Here is a 20,499-nt window from a genome sequence, read left to right as displayed (position 1 = left end):
GTTTCCATCTCCGGGCTACTGTGAATAGAGCTGCAAAGAACACTTTGGTACATGTCTCTTTTTGAATTATATATATAGTGTCACATTATATTTCTATTAGACAGCACTGTTCTAGAAGAAACAGCAAGAACAAACATAGAGAAGAGTAAACTTGGTGAATTAACCTGCCTGGAATGTAGGCTTTGGATTCATAAGAGAGAAAAACCTAAGTAAGGGTTGAAGAGGTAGGAAGGAAGCAGTATGCAGGATGTGAATGAAAGGTTCTTCAGAATGGATTTCAATAGCTTTCGCATTGCCAGAGAACATTTTTGGGCAATGAAGTGCCATTTAGAAACCATAAAAGTGAAAATTTGGAAAAATTAACCTGCCAAAAAAAAAAAATGCAAGATGGAAGGAAGTGGAAGAGCAAAGATTTTAGAGATCTGTCAGTTTAGAGGTACGGCAGGGAAAATTCTGGTCTAATGCATTGATTTTATGGAGTTGTTACTTGTTATCAGGACCATTTTGTTTAGTCTATAGTTTTTAACCTAAATTTAATTTTTCTATGTGGAAGAGAATGTAGTGACCGGACAACATAAGAAATTTGGTTCACCGTAAGTTTAGAAATAGAGTATGGGGGCTGGGGGACAACGTTTTACAGTAAAAATAGCACAAACAATCTTTCCTGAGGATCCTAATCACGAGTGGCCAAAATGATTATATAAATATGTAATATAATAAGTGCAAAGTGAAGGAAGGAAATTTTTTCCTGGTGTTTTTGTAACTCTCCAAAGCCATCACTGGCATAAAAAGGCTAAACACACACACAAAATCTGCACAGAAAATAGCAAATTTTTCAGAAGGTTCAATTATTAACTTTCTGGAATAGCAGGTTATTATTAGCCTCACAGGAAAAAGCAAGACTTTGGTTTCAAGAGTCAACACTAGATGCTCCTGCGATTGTTTTGCAACATCTACTGATTGCAAACGCGATTTCCAAGCACCTCTCCAACTCCTGGCCATTTCTCTTCCTAATGACCCTTTGCGCCTTTTCCCCATCCCAGAAGCAGTTCTGGATGTTTCAGAAAGTTCGGAGGCCTGGGAGTGCTTTGTTTCCGACGCACCGCTCGGAAGCGCCTGGGCCACGTGCCCGCTAGCCCAGTGGCCTAGCGGGGCGGGTGCAGGGAGACCGGGTTCTGCCCGGGGAAGGCTGCCGTCGGGGCCGCGGAGCGCGCACGTGACGGCGTGAACCCTCGAGCTCAAGGCAGAGAGGCAGGAAGACCGTGGATGGCAGGGAGTCCCAAGTCCTGGGGACGCCTGTTACTCACCCTCGGCTGTCGCCATTATCCGGAGTGGTCTGGAAGCAGCAGCAGCTCTAGGAAGAGAGGCAGGAGTCTGGAAAAGAGGAGTGATCAGAGAGGCTCACGGGGCGGGGAAGGGAAGCACGGCCGATAGACACGCCCCCGCCAGGGCCGCGTAACCCAGAGTGCCCCCTCGCGGTCTCTTCGAGCACCACCGCGGTGACGGAACCTCGGGGGTCCCTGCGGATCGAGAGAACTTGGACTCTGGGAGCTAGCGCCTCCCGCAAGGCTTCCCGCCGCGCAGGCGCAGCGACGCGGATCGTACCCCGCCCTGCGCGGGCGCAGTTCCAGGAAAGAGGAAAAGTGGCGCGCACTGGCGGCCCCTCCCCACTCTACAGCAGCTCGCTGACTTGGCCCCCTCCTCGGCAGCGAGAGTGGCTCAGAGGTTGGAGCATACCAAGTAGTGACGGCCTGGGGGAAAGCATGTGGAGAGGGACATACAAAATTTACATCCTCTAGGACAGAAATGACGTTAACCCCGCTAGTCTCATCATCTCAGTCTTGGGTGTTGGAAAATAACGGAGATTTCCACGTGCAGAAAAATGATCTTCCCCCAGGCCTCCGGTGGAGGGCTAGCTCCACCCCCACAGGGCCTTTGACTCCGCCCCTCAGCCGCGGAGCCTCTCCCTCCGTCCTCGCTCATTGGTGGGCCTGTAGGGGCGGGGAAGGGTGGCGGTGGGCGAACTAATCACTCTCACTTAGGGAAAGCACGCGCCGCCGCAGTAGCGAGGGTCGAGCCGCTGGTTAGGAAGCGGCTGCCGCTGGCCCGAGCTTTTGAGGCTTACAGGCCGAACGAACAACTGGTTGGTGCTTAGACCCCTGCCGCAGCGGCGGGTCCCTCCACGTGCTTTCGGCGGCGACATGGAGCTGGAGGAGTTGGGGATCCGAGAGGAATGTGGCGTGTTCGGATGCATCGCCTCAGGAGAGTGGCCCACGCAGCTAGATGTGCCGCATGTGATCACTCTGGGACTCGTGGGGCTGCAGCACCGGTGAGCGACTGGGTGAGGGGTGGGGATGGCGGCGCGTGTGCTTCTCCATCTGCCCGAGCCGCTTCCCGCGGCCGGAGTTGGCGATCTCGCTGGCGCTTGAGGACCGGAGGCCGGATCTCTCTCTTACCTGAACGGGTACCTGCCTGTGGCGTCCACCGATTGCCAAGGAGTGCGCGGGGGCTACCTTGCCTCCCTGGATTTCAGCCTGTTCCCCGCAACTCTTCGTGCTCTTTAGGGGCTCTCCCCTCTCTTCCGGTGTCGTGCACGCCTCCTTGGTCTGGCCAGTTTATAAGGCTCCGATTCGCTTGGACTAGCGCAGTCGGGGTTCTTTCTTGACTGCTTGCGGGTTTTAATCTCCCAGAGCCTGGAGCTGTTCTTGTGATAGGCTTGTGTGGGGTGACTGCTGGTCCAGGACCTACAATACACCTTGAGGTTTCGCGCGGAGCCTGCAGTCACCACAAGCTTTTGTTTGCAAGGACAGAGCTACTGGGCAGACTGTGTATTTGAACGTAGGCATAGCTGTGGGAACTTAGGGATTCAAACCCGGGGAAGCTGAATTAGCTTGGTGTTCAAAAGGAACTACCGGTTCTAGATCTCATCTGAATTAACAGAAAATAACCCAATCGCAGGGAAGAGTGCATCTGCAAAAAATTCATTGGTAAACGTTTTAGATAACGAATGAAAAGGTTGGTAGTAAGGAAATGCCAAAATAACTCCCCTCTTTAAAAGAGGGAGAGGAAAGTAGTTCCTGTCTGACAAGATACACATTGACTTTGAAAAACTGATAGATCCTTTGAGTTAAAAAATAACTGCTTCTGTGATCTTTCCATTACCTACTAACTGAACTAACTGGAAGTTGATATAAACAATTTCCTTAAGAAATATAAACCTAAGTTTGGCATTATCACTGAAAGTATTACAAAGTTTCCATAAGGCACTACCTCAGCAACAACTTCTAGAACAGTTAAGGAACTTGGCAATAACGCTTATGGGCAGTATGGGAGCAATATGTATAAATGCATTCCAAATGATTAGCTTTCCCTCACCAAACTTAAATTAGAAGTAGTCTCTTTGGTTTTTTCCGGGTCCTGAATACTTGAGTTTGAGTTTCACATCTTGTGTACTCCCTGTTTACTAAGAGCTGAGAGTAACTTAGAATCTGGGATGAATCAAAAAGAATATTTCTAGTTTGACTTACTCTAATCTTGGATAATTGTGGGTTAACCATAATAGAAATCTTATTTTAAAATACATTTACATTATTGAGAGGATTATATATAATCCAAGGAAAAACTAAAAGTTATTTCGTATGGTAGTCCAGAGCAACATTAGTTTATAACATTCTTCGGAGAAGTTATTGTGGATATTCTGTCATGGGACGAGGAATAAAAAACAAGGGATCTTTAGAGTTGCCTGGTGGTCTGTGAGAAAGAAATGAACTGACCTTGAATTTTTTTTTAACTATTTATTTTTTAGCTAAAATAACTCAGAAAGTTCATCCCAAGATCTCCTCTTTAAATGTGTGTGTAAAGAAGAGGGGGGTGATTTTTTTTTTTTAATGAATAACTTCATTCCTAACTACATGCACTTTTCTGTAGTGACTTTTAAGTGAAAGAATTATGAGATTAGATAATACAAGGTAAGGGCAATAAAAATGTGATTACTACATGATGATAGAGAAAATTAAATGGATTCTATCAGGCTGCTTATTTGATGGAGCAAGTATTTGTTAAACTGTAGTATTGAAAATTGACCTTGTGATATTTTCAATAACAGTGGCCAAAAAAACCAGTAGCTTCTGGGGAAGAAAGATGTTAATGGAAACCTATTTAAATTTTCCCTGTGTAGGCATAGAATCATTAAGGTTCACTGAGAGGGCTGGTTCTTGCCCATAATCCTATCCAATTCAAAATTTTAAATTAGCAAAAGTCCTCACCCTTTAGGGAAACTGATTCTGATTCTAAGAATATGAAACTTCTTTATGCCTAGAAGATAAAATCTTCTGCTTCTCTAAGCTCATAAGTAGGGGTCGAAGGTTAAGAAATAATGTTTTTAATGGAATGGTTAAACAACAGGGTCTTACTGTATAGCACAGGGAACTATATTCCATATCCTGTGGTACCAATAATGGAAAAGAATATGAAAAAGAATGTATGTATATGTATAACTGAATCACTTTGCTGTACAGCAGAAGTTAACCCAACATTGTAAATCAACTATACTTCAATAAAATAAACTAACAAAAAATGTTTTTATATGGCATTGAATCAAGGAATGTCAAAATTAGAAGCCTAGATAGATTGTTATAGTTTAATATAGAGTTAGTTATATACAGTGTACACTGGCAAGTGGTGGTTTGTTGCAGAAGGCTCTGTCTACCTCCTCACCCTCCTCCACTCAATGGCTAGTTTTAAAACAACAGCAACAAGATTCAATTGATTTTTTTTCCCCATTTTTGATGAAGGGATTTATCCCTTACATGTTTTCTTCCTAAGACATGGAATCTAGAAGGTGAAATTTCTATCACTTTTGCATTGTATTTGGTTCTGTTTTTGTCTTAGGCATAGACATTTAGTGTCAGGGATAACAGAACACCTGAAAGTTGTAATGTTATGTATTTTATATATAAAAACAAATGGAGTATCAATTACTAGACAGTCATGTACTGGATGCTTAATTCAGATGGGTTCGTCCAGAAGTACTTCTTTTTAGTAGTCTGCTATTTGCAGGTTTATACCATAGCTCTACTTTCTGTCAGGGGGACTTTTCAATGTTAAACTAACTAGTTGTCCTCTTCAGCTGTAAAACTGTGTGTGCATGCTTGTTCATGCCAGATTCATATAATCACCAAGTGCTTTTTCAGCCCTAAAAATATTAGTTCAGTGGTTTGCACAGTTCTGGACAAATCACACACCCCCTCACAGATCAGAAATCTTCATCTTTAAACCACAGTCACATTTTATGGAGACTAGAATGACATGGACATATTTGAAGATTCCATAAAAGGAATTACTAAAATTTCATAGATTTACCCCATGAATCAACTAGTTAGCCTTTCCTTGGTTAGTTAGGAGATGAAAATGCCTTTCAGTGAATTATCATTTCCCTGGGTTAGGAAATGAACCCTACAACTGATAAACATTTTCATACTTTTTCTAAAAATTTATGACATTTACCTGATGAAGTTGGGTCACGTAGGGGGTCTCCTGACTGCAAAAACATTCTGTACAACCTTTTGCTTCTGTTGTTCTTTGAGGAAACTGATTTGCAGTGATCTCAGGAGCAGTTTTCTTGAGAGATACTGCCACTGGTTCTGCAAACAGAGTATATAGCATATCACTAGAAAGGCACTTGCGAGATAGATGCACTCAGACCAACCTGGGGAATTAGTTCCCAGTTATCTTCATTTAGTTTGTTGGAGAACACAGGAGTAGATTATCAGAGAACTTGCTTTGAGTTGCATATTAAGGCTGGAGTTAACTTTTTTGATTTTTATCTCTTAGAAATAATGACCAAACATGTTACATTCCTATAGTGTTTTACACTCCCTTAGTTGGAAAAGTGACTTATCCCCAAAAGGGTCTTAAAGTACTACTGCTTTGTTATTCTAGTGAGTATTAGGAACAGCCTCTTTAACATAAGACTTGAAATCTAGTCCCAAGTTTGCTAGTAACAGTTTGATCTTGGTCACGTCTCCTTAATTTCTGAGTCTGGTTTCTTACCTGTTGGGCTAGACTTACGTATTTTAAAGGTCCAGTGCACAAATTCAGTGTATTGGGAATGATACTTTTGTGTGGTTAATCCTTAGCAGTTTCCCTTTTCAATAGCATATCCATTAAAGGGCATTAAGAGAAGGCAAACATGGGGCAACTCGTCTGATTTGTAATTTATGTCAAAAAATGGAGAATAAAATCTTCAGCTCACTTGAGGTATAAGCATTGTTGGCAGGGCTGGGGGGCAGTGGATTCCTGCTATTCTTTAATACTTCATTCAAAAAATATTTGTTGAGCTCTTCCTGTGTGTATGCAAGGCACTGTGATAGACACTAGGAATACTGTACTACACAGGGCTGATGTGGTCCCTGCCCCTGACAGAGAGGCAATGGAGCAACAGCTCAGACTTCTTTATGCCTCCATTTCCTCCTCTGTAAATTGGGGATGATGCTAACACCAATACCTCATAGGTTTGTAGTAGGGATTAAATGCGTTAATATATAAAGTGCTTAGAACAGTGCCTGGATATATGCATATCCAGTGACCCTGCATCCCACTCTTGGGTGTATACTCCACAGAGATGCATACACATGTTTATTGGGAGACATGCACAAGAATTTTTATAGCAGCATTATTCATAGTAGCCCCAACTTGGAAACATTGGATAAAGAATGTAGTGGGATGTATGTTCCTATAATGGAAAATTCTACAGCAATAAAAAAGAACAAACTCCTGCTACAAGTAAAATCATGGATGAGTCTCACAAACAATGTTGTGTAAAAGAAGCTTGACATTAAAAAATACATACTAAAGAAAAAACATACTGTATGATTCTAAAACTAATCTGTGGTGATGGAAGTCAGAATATTGATAACCGTTATGGGGGCTAAGAGGATGATTAATGATGAAGGGGGGCCTCTAGGGTACTGGTAATGTTTTATATCTTGACTTGAGTAGTAGTTCCATAGATGTCTTCACTTTGTAAAAACTGAGCTCTTTAACTATTTTTGTGAACTCAAAACAATTCGATAAATTATAAATCTATATGCTAAAGTTGGATCATCTTAGAGATCCAGAGAGATGCGGTCATTTGCTCCGTGTTGAATTTTTCGAGTAAAGGGAGACTAGAACTCAGGTTTTCTGAGTCTCAGACCAGTGCTTTTTCTTATATTCTCCGTTTTTCTTCTCTATGCTATACTATATTATGTTACCTTTTCTGATACTTATAATGGGTCAGTTTGCAATTACAGCTCCATAATTAGCTGGCTTCTGCGTTTGGCTTATTTGTAGAATTATCAATACTAAAATGTTACAGCCATTGCTGGCTACCTTTGGAGGAAACCAAAATTCAAAACTTACTAGTTTGTGGGGGGTTTTCCTTTTACATCCTAGTCTTCTAATAGCAATCACTGGAAAGTGTAATTTAAAGGCTCATGATAAATGCATAGTTGTGCAGAAATTTCTGATCTGGGAAAGTTTCTGTTTACTTTCTTACTTTCACTCTTAATAAGCTATGAAAGAAATCATTTTTCAGCATTTTTTGCTCTCACACAGCTCATAAACAATATAGTCTAATTTGTCAAGGACAGGAATAAACATCTACAGAAAAAAAAGCTACAGAAGTTTTTCTCAGTGTGAAAAAAGTTGGCATTTCTCAGACTCTTACCGTCTTCATGTGCTTTTCTCTTGATTCTCAAAGTTCTTGGGTTTTTGGTATGACTTTCAAATAATTCTTAAACGAGAACATAGGAGAAGAATCATTATATGACATCGCCTAAAATACATTAGTCTTCAAGCATTCAAGTACACTAAAGTTAGAACATTTAAGCAGTTGTACAGATGAAGAATGAATTTAAGAATTAGGAATGTTTTAGTACAAGATTTGAGAAGACGTTGAAATTCTTAATTTATATTAGGTATGTGATTTATAATAATTTAGGGGGTCATTTGAACATAAAATAGTGTTAGGAATTTATTATTGAAGAATTTCTTGCTAAGTTAAATGCAAAGAGGAAAGTTTATAGTATTTTCATTTTGAAAGTGTCAATTCCAAGGTTACCATGTTTCCATTTTGCAGTTCTGAGAGATGGTTGTCTTAGGAGACCATCAACTTCTTCATAAAATCTCATTTTCCCTTGAGGGTTGCCATTTTTCTTTTGTAAAACTCTGTATTCATATTTTAAGTTTTTGTATTTGGTATGACATTGTTTCCAGTCTCTGTCTATTCCAAACTGCATTAGTCTTCTGGCAATTTCCTCAAATATTTCTTTGTTTCTTGTGGCCCCTTCAAGCATTTGCTTAATTTTTTCGTCAGACCATATGTTTATAAGTGCTCTGACCTCATTGTCACACCAGTGTTTTCCAGCCTCTGTGTTGCTCACTGTTATAATCTGTAAATGACTTTTAGCATCTTCTAAAGGAATATGATTACCTATGAATCGACATGAGTTACAATTATTCAAACTTTTAGATACATCCTGTATTTGAATATCATTCATTTAAAACAACCTGGATGGATGTAAAGCACTGAGAATTTCAGTATAAGGATCATTTTTTTTCATATATTCATATGCAAACAAAATATTTTTTAAATTATAAGGCAGACTAATCCCCAATATTAGTGAGAATAATTTAGCTGCTTTTCATCAATAGGTATTCTTCATTGGATATTTATGAATATGGAGAGTCTCTGTATTTACAGATTTTTTTTAGTAAAAAGTGGGAATAGGGACTTCCCTGGTAGGGCAGTGGTTAAGAATATGCCTGCAGGGGACACGGGTTCGAGCCCTGGTCTGGGAAGATCCCACATGCCTCGGAGCAACTAAGCCCGTGCGCCACAACTACTGAGCATGCGTTCTAGAGCCCGCGAGCCACAACTACTGAAGCCCGCGTGCCACAACTACTGAAGGCCGCGCACCTAGAGCCCGTGCTCCGCAACAAGAGAAGCCACCGCGATGAGAAGCCCGCGCAGCGCAACGGAGAGTAGCCCCGGCTCGCCGCAACTAGAGAAAGCCTGTGCACAGCAACGAAGACCCAACACAAACAAAAATTAGATTAATTAATTAATTAATTAACTTAAAAAAAGAAGTGGGAATAGACATTTTCTTTACTCCCTACCATATTCTCTACCAACTCAGGTATAATGAGGCATTTGGGATAATACATAATAGAGATCTTCCCTGTAACTATTTAAACTGGTATATATTAGATTTTCAGTATCAAAAGAACATTTAAAATTCAACAATGTATATGCTGTACCTGACCCAGTGATACTGTGCAGTGCTGTGGGGCTGCCCACCTCTTCTGAGGCAGTACTTACAGTGTCTTCCTCTGTCAGAAAACAAACAGTAACAATTTAAATTTGTTGTTCACAGAACCCTAATCTCCTTTTGCAATTGAAGATTGTGCTGAAAAAGTAGTAAGACTGGATCCCAGCATCAAAACTGTAACCTCAAAGCCAGGAACATTTGCCATCTGTAACCAAACTTTGAGATGCCCTTATAGGATTCACCACCAACACCAAAATGTTGCAAGTATTCTGCCTTAAAAGTCTCAAGGCGGTATGCTCTGTTTGGGAGTATGAAAGTGCTTTGTGATCCAATTTGGTAACATTTTTCATTGTTACATTTTAATGCCTGCCAAAGTGCTCTTACATCTCTTTTTCATTTGATCATCATTTTAACTGAGAATGATCCTTATTGCAATACATATAAAGGAATGAAAGACTCTAAGATTTTAAGTGGTTTTAGCAGTTTTCACATTCAGATGTTAACAGCAGACAAGTGATAAATATTTTAAGGAACTTAAAATGCTTAACCCGGTAAATATAACAGGGATTTATTCTAGTGGACCAGTCAGCATATGTTTAGGATGTTTACAAGTCAGATATTTGTAATTTAGGGACAGCTCCTCATATGGGTATGTTGGATTGCTATGTTGAAGTACATCAATGCTGTGACAGTCTTCTTGTATCCCAGCTGTACTTTCCTATACACTGGGACATTTTTTTTTTTTTTTTTTTTTTGCGGTATGCGGGCCTCTCACTGTTGTGGCCTCTCCCATTGCGGAGCACAGGCTCCGGACGCGCAGGCTCAGCGGCCATGCCTCACGGGCCTAGCCGCTCCGCGGCATGTGGGATCTTCCCAGACCGGGGCACGAACCCGCATCCCCTGCATCGGCAGGCGGACTCTCAACCACTGTGCCACCAGGGAAGCCCTACACTGGGACATTTAAAAAGAAAATCTATATATCTATGATTAGGTGTCTAGTTGCTTGCAATGATTATTGTAAAATTAGACAAAGGTTTGTATTAGTAGATCTGCGAGGCAAAAATGTAGCTAAGAGGGCAAGCATATGCAGCAATGGGTATGTGGAGATTTTATAAACCATAATATTCTGTTACTTCAAGGATACTGACATTGGTACAATCTGCCACTATGATTCTGATTTCCCAGATCTTATTTCTACTCATTTGTGAATGTGTGCATGTGCACTTGCAGTGTGTATTAACTTCTATAATAATTTTATCACCTATGTAGCTTTGTGTCTTTACTATCAAGGTCAAGATACTCAACAGTTTCATCAAAAGGTTGCCCTTTTATAACTACACCTACCACCTCCTTCCTTGCCCAGACCCTTCCTCTACCCTTGCCCCAGTGTAGGTATTATGGAGAAATTTTGAGTAATTAGTTCTAGACAGTAAAATGTCATATCTGGGGGGGAGAAAGGAATCCCTAAATTTAGTATCTTTTAAGGAAAGAGGAGCATTTAGTTTCTGTTATGTCCACCCCAACTGTGTGTACAGCAATTCAATTCTGACACTAACTGCCCAGAATTAGCATCAGACTCTGCAGTTTTAAGGACTCAAATCTTCCACAAGACTGCCTTTACTTCACATGTCGGCCACACTTCTGGCTGCCTGGCTATAAATTCAGGGGGTGCCATGACCTCCTCACGTTCGATAAATTTGCTAGAATGACTCTTGAACTTAGGAAAGTGCTATACTTAGGATTACAGTTTAATCGTAAAAGAACTCAGGAACAGCCAAATCAAGAGGGCACGTAGGGCAAGACCTGAGAGGGTCCAGGATGTGTCACCCTCCCAGCGTATCAATGTGTTCATCCAAGAAGCTCACCTGAGCCAGAGTTTTCATCAACATGATTGATTTATGGCATGACCTACCTCCTAGAGGTCAGGCTGGGCCAAAATTCCAACTCTGATCACAAGGGTGGTTTTTCTGGTGACCATCCTGAAGCTATCTAGAAACCCACCCTGGATCACCTCATTAGAATTTAAAACAAAAACAACAAAAAACCCCAAAACACTTCTACCACTAGAAATTCCAAAGGTTTTTGAAACTCTGTGCTAGGAACTAGGGGCAAAGACCAGACATAAGCTTTATTTTGTCACAGCTTTTTAAAAGTTTATTAAAGTATAAACAGTAAGAATTAGAAAAACGACACCTTTTTAATTAACAAGTTGCCCATGTTTAAATTTATCAGCTTACCTACGTCTTAGCTTTTTTTATATACTTATAATTTTTTAAAAGTTTTCAACACTGTTTCATATGACTAAAGCACATTAGAATATATAATAATTTTACTGCTAAGTTTATCCAAATTGTATACAAAATATACAGAAGTGTTTAAATATTCCATTTTAAAGAAAACTATAGACTAATCTTCAGTCTGTTAAAAGAAATAAATGAATTGGAGAAAACAAAATGCTTGGAATGCCTTCTGAGATACTAACAATAGATACTTTAATGCCCTCTGCTGGCCATCACATTGCTAATTTTTGTGAAATTGCCAGGATAGTGAATATTTTAATTTTGGAAATACATTTTACTACAGCCAAAAGGAAAATAGTTTTAAGATTATTCTTAAAAGAACCATGTAGTCTTTCACATGTGGTTTTTAGGCTGACGATAAGAGTGGCTTCTAATAGGATATATGTGCCGGTCTCTACCCCTCTGAGTTGATCTACCTGTGACTGTCCTATACTAGAAAGCAGTGACTTTGGCCAGAATGCCAAGGTATTGAGGTATTCTACCTCATTTAAATAGCAACTGATACGGAGATTCATTAAGGCAATTTAATTTCTCCATATTCAGAAGAAACAGGTAGCTAGCTGATAAGACTGTCAAACACAAATTTCCCTTCAGACAACCAGTCCTTTCTCCCACGGTAGCTTTCTGATTCCTTTTATCCTCTGTTGCCTATGCTCAGGCAGGGAGAAAAATAAATTTATTTTAGATCCAAAGAAGTAGTTATTCAGTTTTCATGGGCCATTTCTTTTTACTTATTTACTTAGGCATAGCCTAAGAGTTCTATGATTCTTCCCAGTGATTAACTTCTTCATATTTCGTTGGTCATACATTTTTTAAGTGATAATTTGCTGGAAGTAGCTGATTTTTCTACCCCAAGTGGAATCAAATTGGATTTTATGTATTACTGTCTTCAACCATCTGCTGGTATTATTCTCTAAAACCATGACAACCTGGCTGTGCTTGATGATCTTCTCTAAAAATACAGGTGCCTGAAGCCACTCTACAACACACACTAAACCAAAATCTCCAGGAGTTCTAAGTTGGGAATTAATTAGTTATCCAGAATTCAGGGGTCCACAGCTCTAGCTGGATTTTTATTTGAAATACGAAAGAAGCTTATAGTATACTTTTAAGGTAGGAAAGTGTTACTTTTGGGAGATCGGTTTTATGACCAAGTGTCAACATTATCAATATGGAGCAATGGCAACTCCGATAATAATATTTATTAGTAAAATGTATAAAAACAAAATGAGGTGACCTCTACCTATTGATGTGAACTTTTTTTCTAAAGATAAATATCCATGTCTTTAACCTCAACAGAACAATCTTCCAAATAGTGGACTGGCAACTTGTGCATCAAGAGGTATATATTGCAGGTGTGCCTAAAATTCTTGACTATTTAAATTGTTTTCATATGTATTTAGTTGCTGAGATCCATGTGGGTTTATACCTTTGCTTTTATTTTCATCTGAAAGTTTAAAATAGTATTTCTAGAATGACTGTAAACATCCTGTTTCATATTTTCTAAATATATTCCATACTAACATGTAAACATACCAAACAACTTTTTAAAACCTATCAGTTTACATCTGACTTAATATTTTCCTTTTACATATAAAAAATTATCTTGAGGTGTTGTACTTAAGTGAGTTTTCCAGAGGACTAACAAGCTTACATCTTCTGAATGCTAAAGTTTTTAACTTTTTTCATGGAAATCCTTCTGCCTTATTAAACAGTATACGTAGTAATCTGATTTTAACTCCATTGCAGTGATATCTTTAGAATCCTTAGGAGCACAGAGCTTTGTTTACTTTTGTTGTCTCACTCTAGTCAGCTGCACATTCCTGTCTAGTTAGTCTCCTTAATTTCTCTCCATTTATACCTGTCAGTGTTCTGGCAGCTATCCTTTCTCCCATCAAGCTTTTTATCTGAAGTTTGCCAAGACCGTGGGGCACCTGATTTTTTAATCAGCATTGGTCTTTATACTTTCCAAGGCTATATGAAGCTTTGGACTGAAAGACTACATACAAGGTCTGTGATGGCTAGGCTTCTGCTTGGGGGCTTAGTGATCCCCTCTTCCCCCAATTTTGGATTGTGTAAAAGGCAAACCATCCGATAGGAAACACACAGTCTTCATCCCCTTACTACCCTATACCACAGGGCAGTGGTTCTCAAATTTGAACATATATCAGAATCACCTGAAGTACTTAACAGATTGCTGGGCCTCACCTTCAGAATTTCTGATTCTGGATGGGGCCCAAGAATTTGTGTTTTGAATAAGTTCCCAGATGAAGCTGATGCTGCTACACTTTGAGAACAACAGCCTTAGGGAACTTTACTGTCATTAATAATTTCCACCTTCCATTTCTGTATTTTGGAAATGTATTATCCAACAGTACTTCATAATGTTATAACATTCTCATATATGTTCTTTTTTTTAATAGATCTTTATTGGAGTATAATTACTTCACAATACTGTGTTAGTTTCTGTGGCACAACAAAGCGAATCGGCCATATGCATACACATGTCCCCATAAAACTCATCATGAAGGCCTCACCCTTATGACCTCATCTAAACCTAATTATCTCCCAACAGCCCCAGCTCCAAATGTAATAACAGCGGGGGTTAGGGCTTCAACATATGAATTTGGGGGTGACACAGTTCAGTCTGTATGTAGCAGCATCTTATAATAACATCTTATGTATTTTGTCACAGACCAAAAAAGAAAAACAAAACTGAATACTGTTTTACCTGTGCCAGGGCTTTGTCTCATATCTGTCTCTCTTAGGTCTTCTGACATATTACTGACCAAGTTGTCTTCAGCTGCATCTCCAGCAATGACTGTATGAACATAGTGGGATATATAGTGGTTTGTTTTTTATTCACTTTCAGATTTGTGTTTTAAGTTCTGATATATTATTTTCCCCTTTAGAGTGAACCTGATACTAAAAACTGTGGTTGTTTACTTTTCTGTAGCTTAGATTCCCCATCCTTAAACATATTTTTTAGTCTTAGGTCACTTAGGTCACTATAAATATCTGGTGTTACAAATCTCTTACTAGGTCTTCTGACATAAAACTGACAGTCACCTTCAGCTGCACCTCCAGCAATTACTGTATGAACATAATCAGGCCACTGCTGTTGGGCTACTTGATCACCAGCTATTTTACATTTTAATTTTAATGGGGGAGATGTATAGTTCTCCAGGAGACCAGTTTCTTTCCTTGTCCACCAGTGAAACATTTTAGGGCTTCTCACCACCATTTCCCAGTCCTTACTCTCTATCATTTCCCTCTCTTTCCCCTAGACACACACTCATACTCTTAAAAATTAGGACTGCATCATTTAATGATGTTAAGATCTAGAAACATTATGTTTGGTAGAGATCTTTAAGAACGTCTTGTCCAGTCTGCCATTTTACATAGTCAGGTCGAGAGGAGAGACTTGTGAGTTCAAAGTTCCATAGAGACTGAGCTAGAACTTGGATTTCCTGACTCCTGGCCTAGAACTCATACAGTTTATTTCATGCTGTCTGTCATGTCTTTGTGTATATTGCATCTAAATCCTTTGGGTTAAACTTATTTTGAAGAACTTTATGATGTGTCCCAGGACAACTCAACTCACACTTACATTCTCACAGGTTTTGTATTTTTCTAAGTTTTTCAATGCCCCTTTTCTGTTTACTCATGATTTTACCACAACTAGTATGAAAATTTGCTTTAACTTCTGCCATCTGGAATTGCATTTTTGCTTTATTAAAATTGGTCTTTTTAAACTTCTAGAAATTCACATTTCTTTCCTCCTGTGTAACTCTGTACTGTTCTCTGTGTTCTAATCAAATATACGTGAAATCTGTTTCATGATAAATTGAGCAATTAGCTTGTTGAATAACATTTAATGAAACCTATTTAACTTAGACTGTATTCATGTATTGACATTTTTTTATATGGTAGCATGATGTTAAGATTACTTTTCTTTGACTTCCTACCTGTCTGATCCTCTTCCATTTTTACATTGGCACATCCTGTGGCTTCCTTTCCATCGTGGGATTCCTGTTCTTGTGAGTTTTCTGTTTTACTGTGTCCCAGAATAGCATCCAACTCAGTAAAAAATTTCATACTCTTAGTCATGCCTAGGTCTTGAGCCATTCTTACAATCTTGTATTCATGTTTTAAGTTTTTGTACTTTGTTCTGCACTGCTTCCAGTCTCTCTCTATTCCGAGTTTCTGAAGCTCGGCAGCAATTTGTTCAAATATCCTTTTATTTCTCACTGTTCCCTCTAGTTGTTGTTGTATGCCTTTATCAGACCAGATGCCTATTAGAGCCCTGACTTCTGGCACAGTCCAGTGTTTTCCTCCTTCATTTGCTACAGCTGGAATGAAAGTTGGATTATTAGGGGGTTCCATTATTGGTGTAGAGTTACCTGTACCGGGTGGGGAGGGAAACAGATATATGGGTTACACACGTCAGCTAAGATAAATAATTGGATGCAACATTAGTAAAGGAAGTAATTTTCTCTGTAGGAGATGGAATGCAAATCGTAGCTTAGCTTTTCTCCCAAACTAGTTGGGAAATGGAAGTACAGAACCTGAATCTGTTCCTTACCGTGACAGTGACTGGCTTTAATAAAGCTGTGTTTTTAATTAGTTACATTTCGATCAACTTTCTTCTTTATCGTTTCTTTCTCTTCCATTCCACTCCTTTAGTATGTGGGATGTATGTATATAGTGAAAGTTGAATATATAATTTTGTAATATTTATTTGTTTATTATTATAAACAAATAAATTATAAACAAATAAAACAAATAAATTATATTTATTTGTCAAAAGCAATAAATATAATTACATAAGAAAACAGCTTGTTGAAGACAACTTTTTCATGATAGGTGTGAGCAATTTATCTCCTTCCCATGCTTTTTCTTTATCTAATGTTTTCCATTTGCTGCATATCAGAATCTCCTAGGGAGCTTTTATAAACCACTGCCCTCACCCCTCATCCCTGGATTGTGATTCTAGTGTGCAGTTCAGGGTTGAGAACCAAGACTATTCATGAATGAAGGGCTTGGAAGAGGCACATTAATAACTGGTGCTTCCTACTCTTTGTGAAAATAAAAGATGTCCCATTGGTTAAAGACCAAATGCCAAAGTGAAATATTATATTCTTTTAATGGAAGGAAATGTGCCAGAAATTTCATAATGCATTAGGCAGAATGTCTCCACTTAGTTATAAATACTTTAATAACTTTGTATTACATCTCTGGTACAGTTTTGCAACTCGTTTTATGGTAATGGCATTACTTGACATTATATTGGTTATTTAGCAACCCATTATCTTGTTAAAAAGGTAGTTCGGACCTCAGCACCCATAACATTACTCATTAAAAAACACTATAGTATTTACTTGAGGTAGGGAGTTGTTTTTATTTTGTGGTGTATTTAGTTTCTTTTCTTTAAGATGCTTTTCAGTATTTTTCCGTACTTGGATTAACTTTCAATAAGAATTTAGAAGCAAGAAGGAGATTTATGTTGACTTTTGGGGTGAATAAAATCATCCTTGACTTCATTATGGATTTGATATTATTTACTTTCATATATAAAATTCTGTTTTTCTTAGACCCCAGGAATGCTGAAGTCATATGCTCATTAAATATTAAGCACTTACTATGTGTAATTTTGGCCATCAGATTCCTTACTATATTTAAAGAATAAAGATTGGAGGTTTGAAGGCTAATATTTTCAGGCAATTTACATTTTGTTAAGGAAATTATTTGTTTTAGAAATGATTTTTTTTTTATAGGTTGGTAAAAAAGAGGGAAACATAAATTAATCTTAAGTGTTTCTACCAGGAAAACTCATCCATTTTCTCAGATTTGAAACCAATCTTACTTTCCAATTTGAAATTGGATCAGTTTCACTATATATTTGGCCCACCATACCATACCTACCTAGTTCCATTGGTCTGACATGAGAAACCAAAAGTAAAGGATTTCCTGGAATGTCTTCCTTGTCTACTGATGTAACTGACATTTTGCCTGGAAAGAGAGAATTCCTTTTAGAAATAAGTATGAAGGAAAATTAAAATTGGATTATAACTGATAATGCTAATAGTTTGAGTTGAATTTGTTCATATTCATGAAGGATTATAGATTTAGGGTAGATGCTTTTTGTAATAGTGGTATAATATGGTTTAAATATTTATGTCCATAAAGAGAAATCTAATTTCTTCCATCACATTGACATTTTGAACTTCCACTAGAATTGTTTGCTTATTTTATAAGTTTCTAGAGATGGTTGTAGTTAGTTTTCAAATTAAATTACGTCTTTAAAATGAGGTATTTTCTTTTTTTTTGTATTTTAGGTGCTTTAACATAGTCGGCCCTTTAAGTGATACTGGTAATGTGAAAGAGAAATCCTGCAATGAGATAATCAGAAAATCTTGTTTTATTAGCATATATGGTCAAATAGCTGAGTTTCTATGTATCTTATGTAACTAGTTGATTGATACATACTAAACTTTCCAGAAATTAATCTAAGTTTTGCTTAAATGGACCAAGGAATGTACCATTTAAAAGAACCATGCCAGCCTTGAAAAAATGAAAACATCCCTCCTTGATCTCCTTATATCATTTCCACATGTTTTTCTAATTTTGTTTTACTGAGTAACAGAAATAGCATTATATTTTACATTAGGAGATCAAATATTAGGTATGATTTTGATGGTGTAAACGTTCATTTTAAAATCACTATTCACCATTATAATTACAAGGCATTCCATTAAAGAATAAGAAAATGAATGCTGTTTATCATCTTAAACATTATACTGGGGATTCTTATATTAAAAAAAAAACAAGTGAGGGCTTCCCTGGTGGCGCAGTGGTTGAGAGTCCGCCTGCCAATGCAGGGGACACGGGTTCGTGCCCCGGTCCGGGAAGATCCCGCATGCCGCGGAGCGGCTGGGCCTGTGAGCCATGGCCGCTGAGCCTGCACGTCCGGAGCTTGTGCTCCGCAACGGGAGAGGCCACGACAGTGAGAGGCCCGCGTACCGCAAAAAAAAAAACAAGTGAAAAATAAGGGAAGTATCAGTGTTTTCAAATGGCATAATTATATAAATTTAAAGCTCAAAATAAAAATTGTCAGTTTTTAAATCAAGTTTCATAATTATTTGAGTCTAACTTGCAGTTAGGGAATGTTTTGGATTTAGTTGGGAATATGGGAAATAAAAATCTGAAGTTACATAAGAATTCTCTTTAGAGAGAAGAACAAAAGATATTAATATCCCCAGGTAATTTAACAGCTGAGCTTGATGAGAACAGCAAGGAAAGGTAGGGTTTGCTATTCTGTTATCTGCTTTAGGGCCTACTTTTGTTTACTGAAACGGTCCTGGAGCTGAACATACAGGTGGGGGGAAAAAAAGAAAAGCTCTCTCCCCAACTTCTTCAGGAGATTTCTCTTTTTTTTCCCTTAGGTTGGTCATTCCTAGCATGAATCCCAAAACTGTATGTAGGGGCCCCATGCCATGGAGATTTTAAACTGAAACTCTTAAGTCATTATTCCTAATGCATTTGTATGTAGGAAGAGGAGGGAAAGAGAGCGGAAACTTTCTTTCAGTGAAGGAATATGATTTGGCTGCAGTCGGCCAAAGGTATTCTGAGGTTGAAGATAATTATAATTTCCGGAACATGAAGCGTCTTAGAATTTGTATTTGGGTCTTTTGCGAAGGCTCAGTCAGACTACCTGCTGCCTAACAGAGGGGACCAGATCCTCCGTCCTTACCCCTTGCATGAATGAGGTTGATCCCAACAGTAGAAAAGGCACATTCATTTCCTTCCCTTCCTCTTTTTACCCTACACCAATAAAAATTCTGCTGCTTCCACCAAAAACACCAGAAGACATTATAAATGAATTAGACCTGGAGAAAGGAGAGCTTTCTAAGCCTTAGAAAAGAAACTATGTGACTATGTTAAAACTTTCAAATTTTGTGGGTCGCATAAAAATCAGCCAAACTTGTAAGGCCAAAGAGGTCACGCAGATTTTTCGAAGACCTCAATTGACATGAACAGTCAATTTGTAAAACTGAATAAATATGTAGGAAAATGTTGCACAGCACTAGTAATTAAACAAATGCAAAGTAAGTTATTTATTGCATACACTGTTGTACTCAGTTCTTTATTAAATTAGCATACTCCATTATTTATTAAATTAGCAAAGTCTCTCCCCCTTTCAACCTCACTCCATAATCTTACTTGACAGGGTTCTATAAAAGGGATAGTCCCATTGTTAAATTACAATTCTTTTGGAAAGCAGTTATTTTAGCAATATGTTTCAAAGTAATTATACCCACCCCCCGGCCAGAAATTGAATTCTGATAGTCTATCCCAAACTAATAATTTTAAATATGGACAAAAGATAATTGATTGTAGGGAATTCCCTGGTGGTCCAGTGTTCAGGACGTGGCACTCTCACTGCTGGGACCCAGGTTCAATCCCTGGTCAGGGAACTAAGATCCTGGAAGTCGTGCGGTGTGGCCAAAAAAAAAAGAAAGGTAATCGATTGCAGCATCCGTTATATAAGGGGGCAAAGACCCAAACTCTGGTATATGCACTCAGTTAAATATTATGGAACCATTAAGTAACATTTAACCCTAAATTATGGTCAATTCTGGGTATAATTTAAAGATTATTTTAAATGTAAACAAAATGCTAATTTTTTTGTAATTTTATAATTTAAAAAATTGTATAAAAACAATCAGTGGCATTGTGGAAGATAATGTGAGAAGGGGCTGAAAACTAGGGAGGCCAGTTAAGAGGTTATCCTAATATTCCATGCGATGATGAAGTTCTGGATGGTGGTAATGAAAATGGAGCAGAGAGATAAATTTATGAAACACGTCAGTAGATTTTGTTTTTAA

The 20,499-nt window shown here is 38.5% G+C and overlaps 2 protein-coding genes across 4 annotated transcripts in view; one reads left to right on the top strand and one right to left on the bottom strand.

The window, feature by feature from the left end:
* The window catches only part of PAICS (phosphoribosylaminoimidazole carboxylase and phosphoribosylaminoimidazolesuccinocarboxamide synthase), a gene marked incomplete at its 5' end in the record, with an annotated part of 50,594 nt that overhangs the window by 27,347 nt on the left and 2,748 nt on the right, over window positions 1-20,499 (bottom strand). The window contains 4 exons of one of the 3 annotated variants that reach the window (XM_079703286.1): window positions 1,308-1,374; window positions 5,506-5,642; window positions 7,709-7,774; window positions 15,511-16,014. In XM_079703286.1, the coding sequence (XP_079559412.1) occupies window positions 1,308-1,374; window positions 5,506-5,642; window positions 7,709-7,774; window positions 15,511-16,014 (774 nt within the window). The remainder of the gene's footprint in view (window positions 1-1,307; window positions 1,375-5,505; window positions 5,643-7,708; window positions 7,775-15,510; window positions 16,015-20,499) is intronic. The other 2 variants (XM_079703287.1, XM_079703288.1) reach the window with 2 other exon arrangements.
* PPAT (phosphoribosyl pyrophosphate amidotransferase) overlaps window positions 2,202-20,499 on the top strand; it is a gene marked incomplete at both ends in the record, with an annotated part of 35,785 nt that continues 17,487 nt past the window's right edge. Inside the window, one exon of the mRNA XM_079703310.1 lies at window positions 2,202-2,329. Coding sequence (XP_079559436.1) covers window positions 2,202-2,329 — 128 coding nt within the window. The remainder of the gene's footprint in view (window positions 2,330-20,499) is intronic.

This window comes from Hyperoodon ampullatus, assembly GCF_949752795.1.
Source record: "Hyperoodon ampullatus genome assembly, chromosome: 1".
NCBI classification, from domain to species: Eukaryota; Metazoa; Chordata; class Mammalia; order Artiodactyla; family Ziphiidae; genus Hyperoodon; species Hyperoodon ampullatus.
This window is presented reverse-complemented; position numbering and strand designations above follow the sequence as displayed.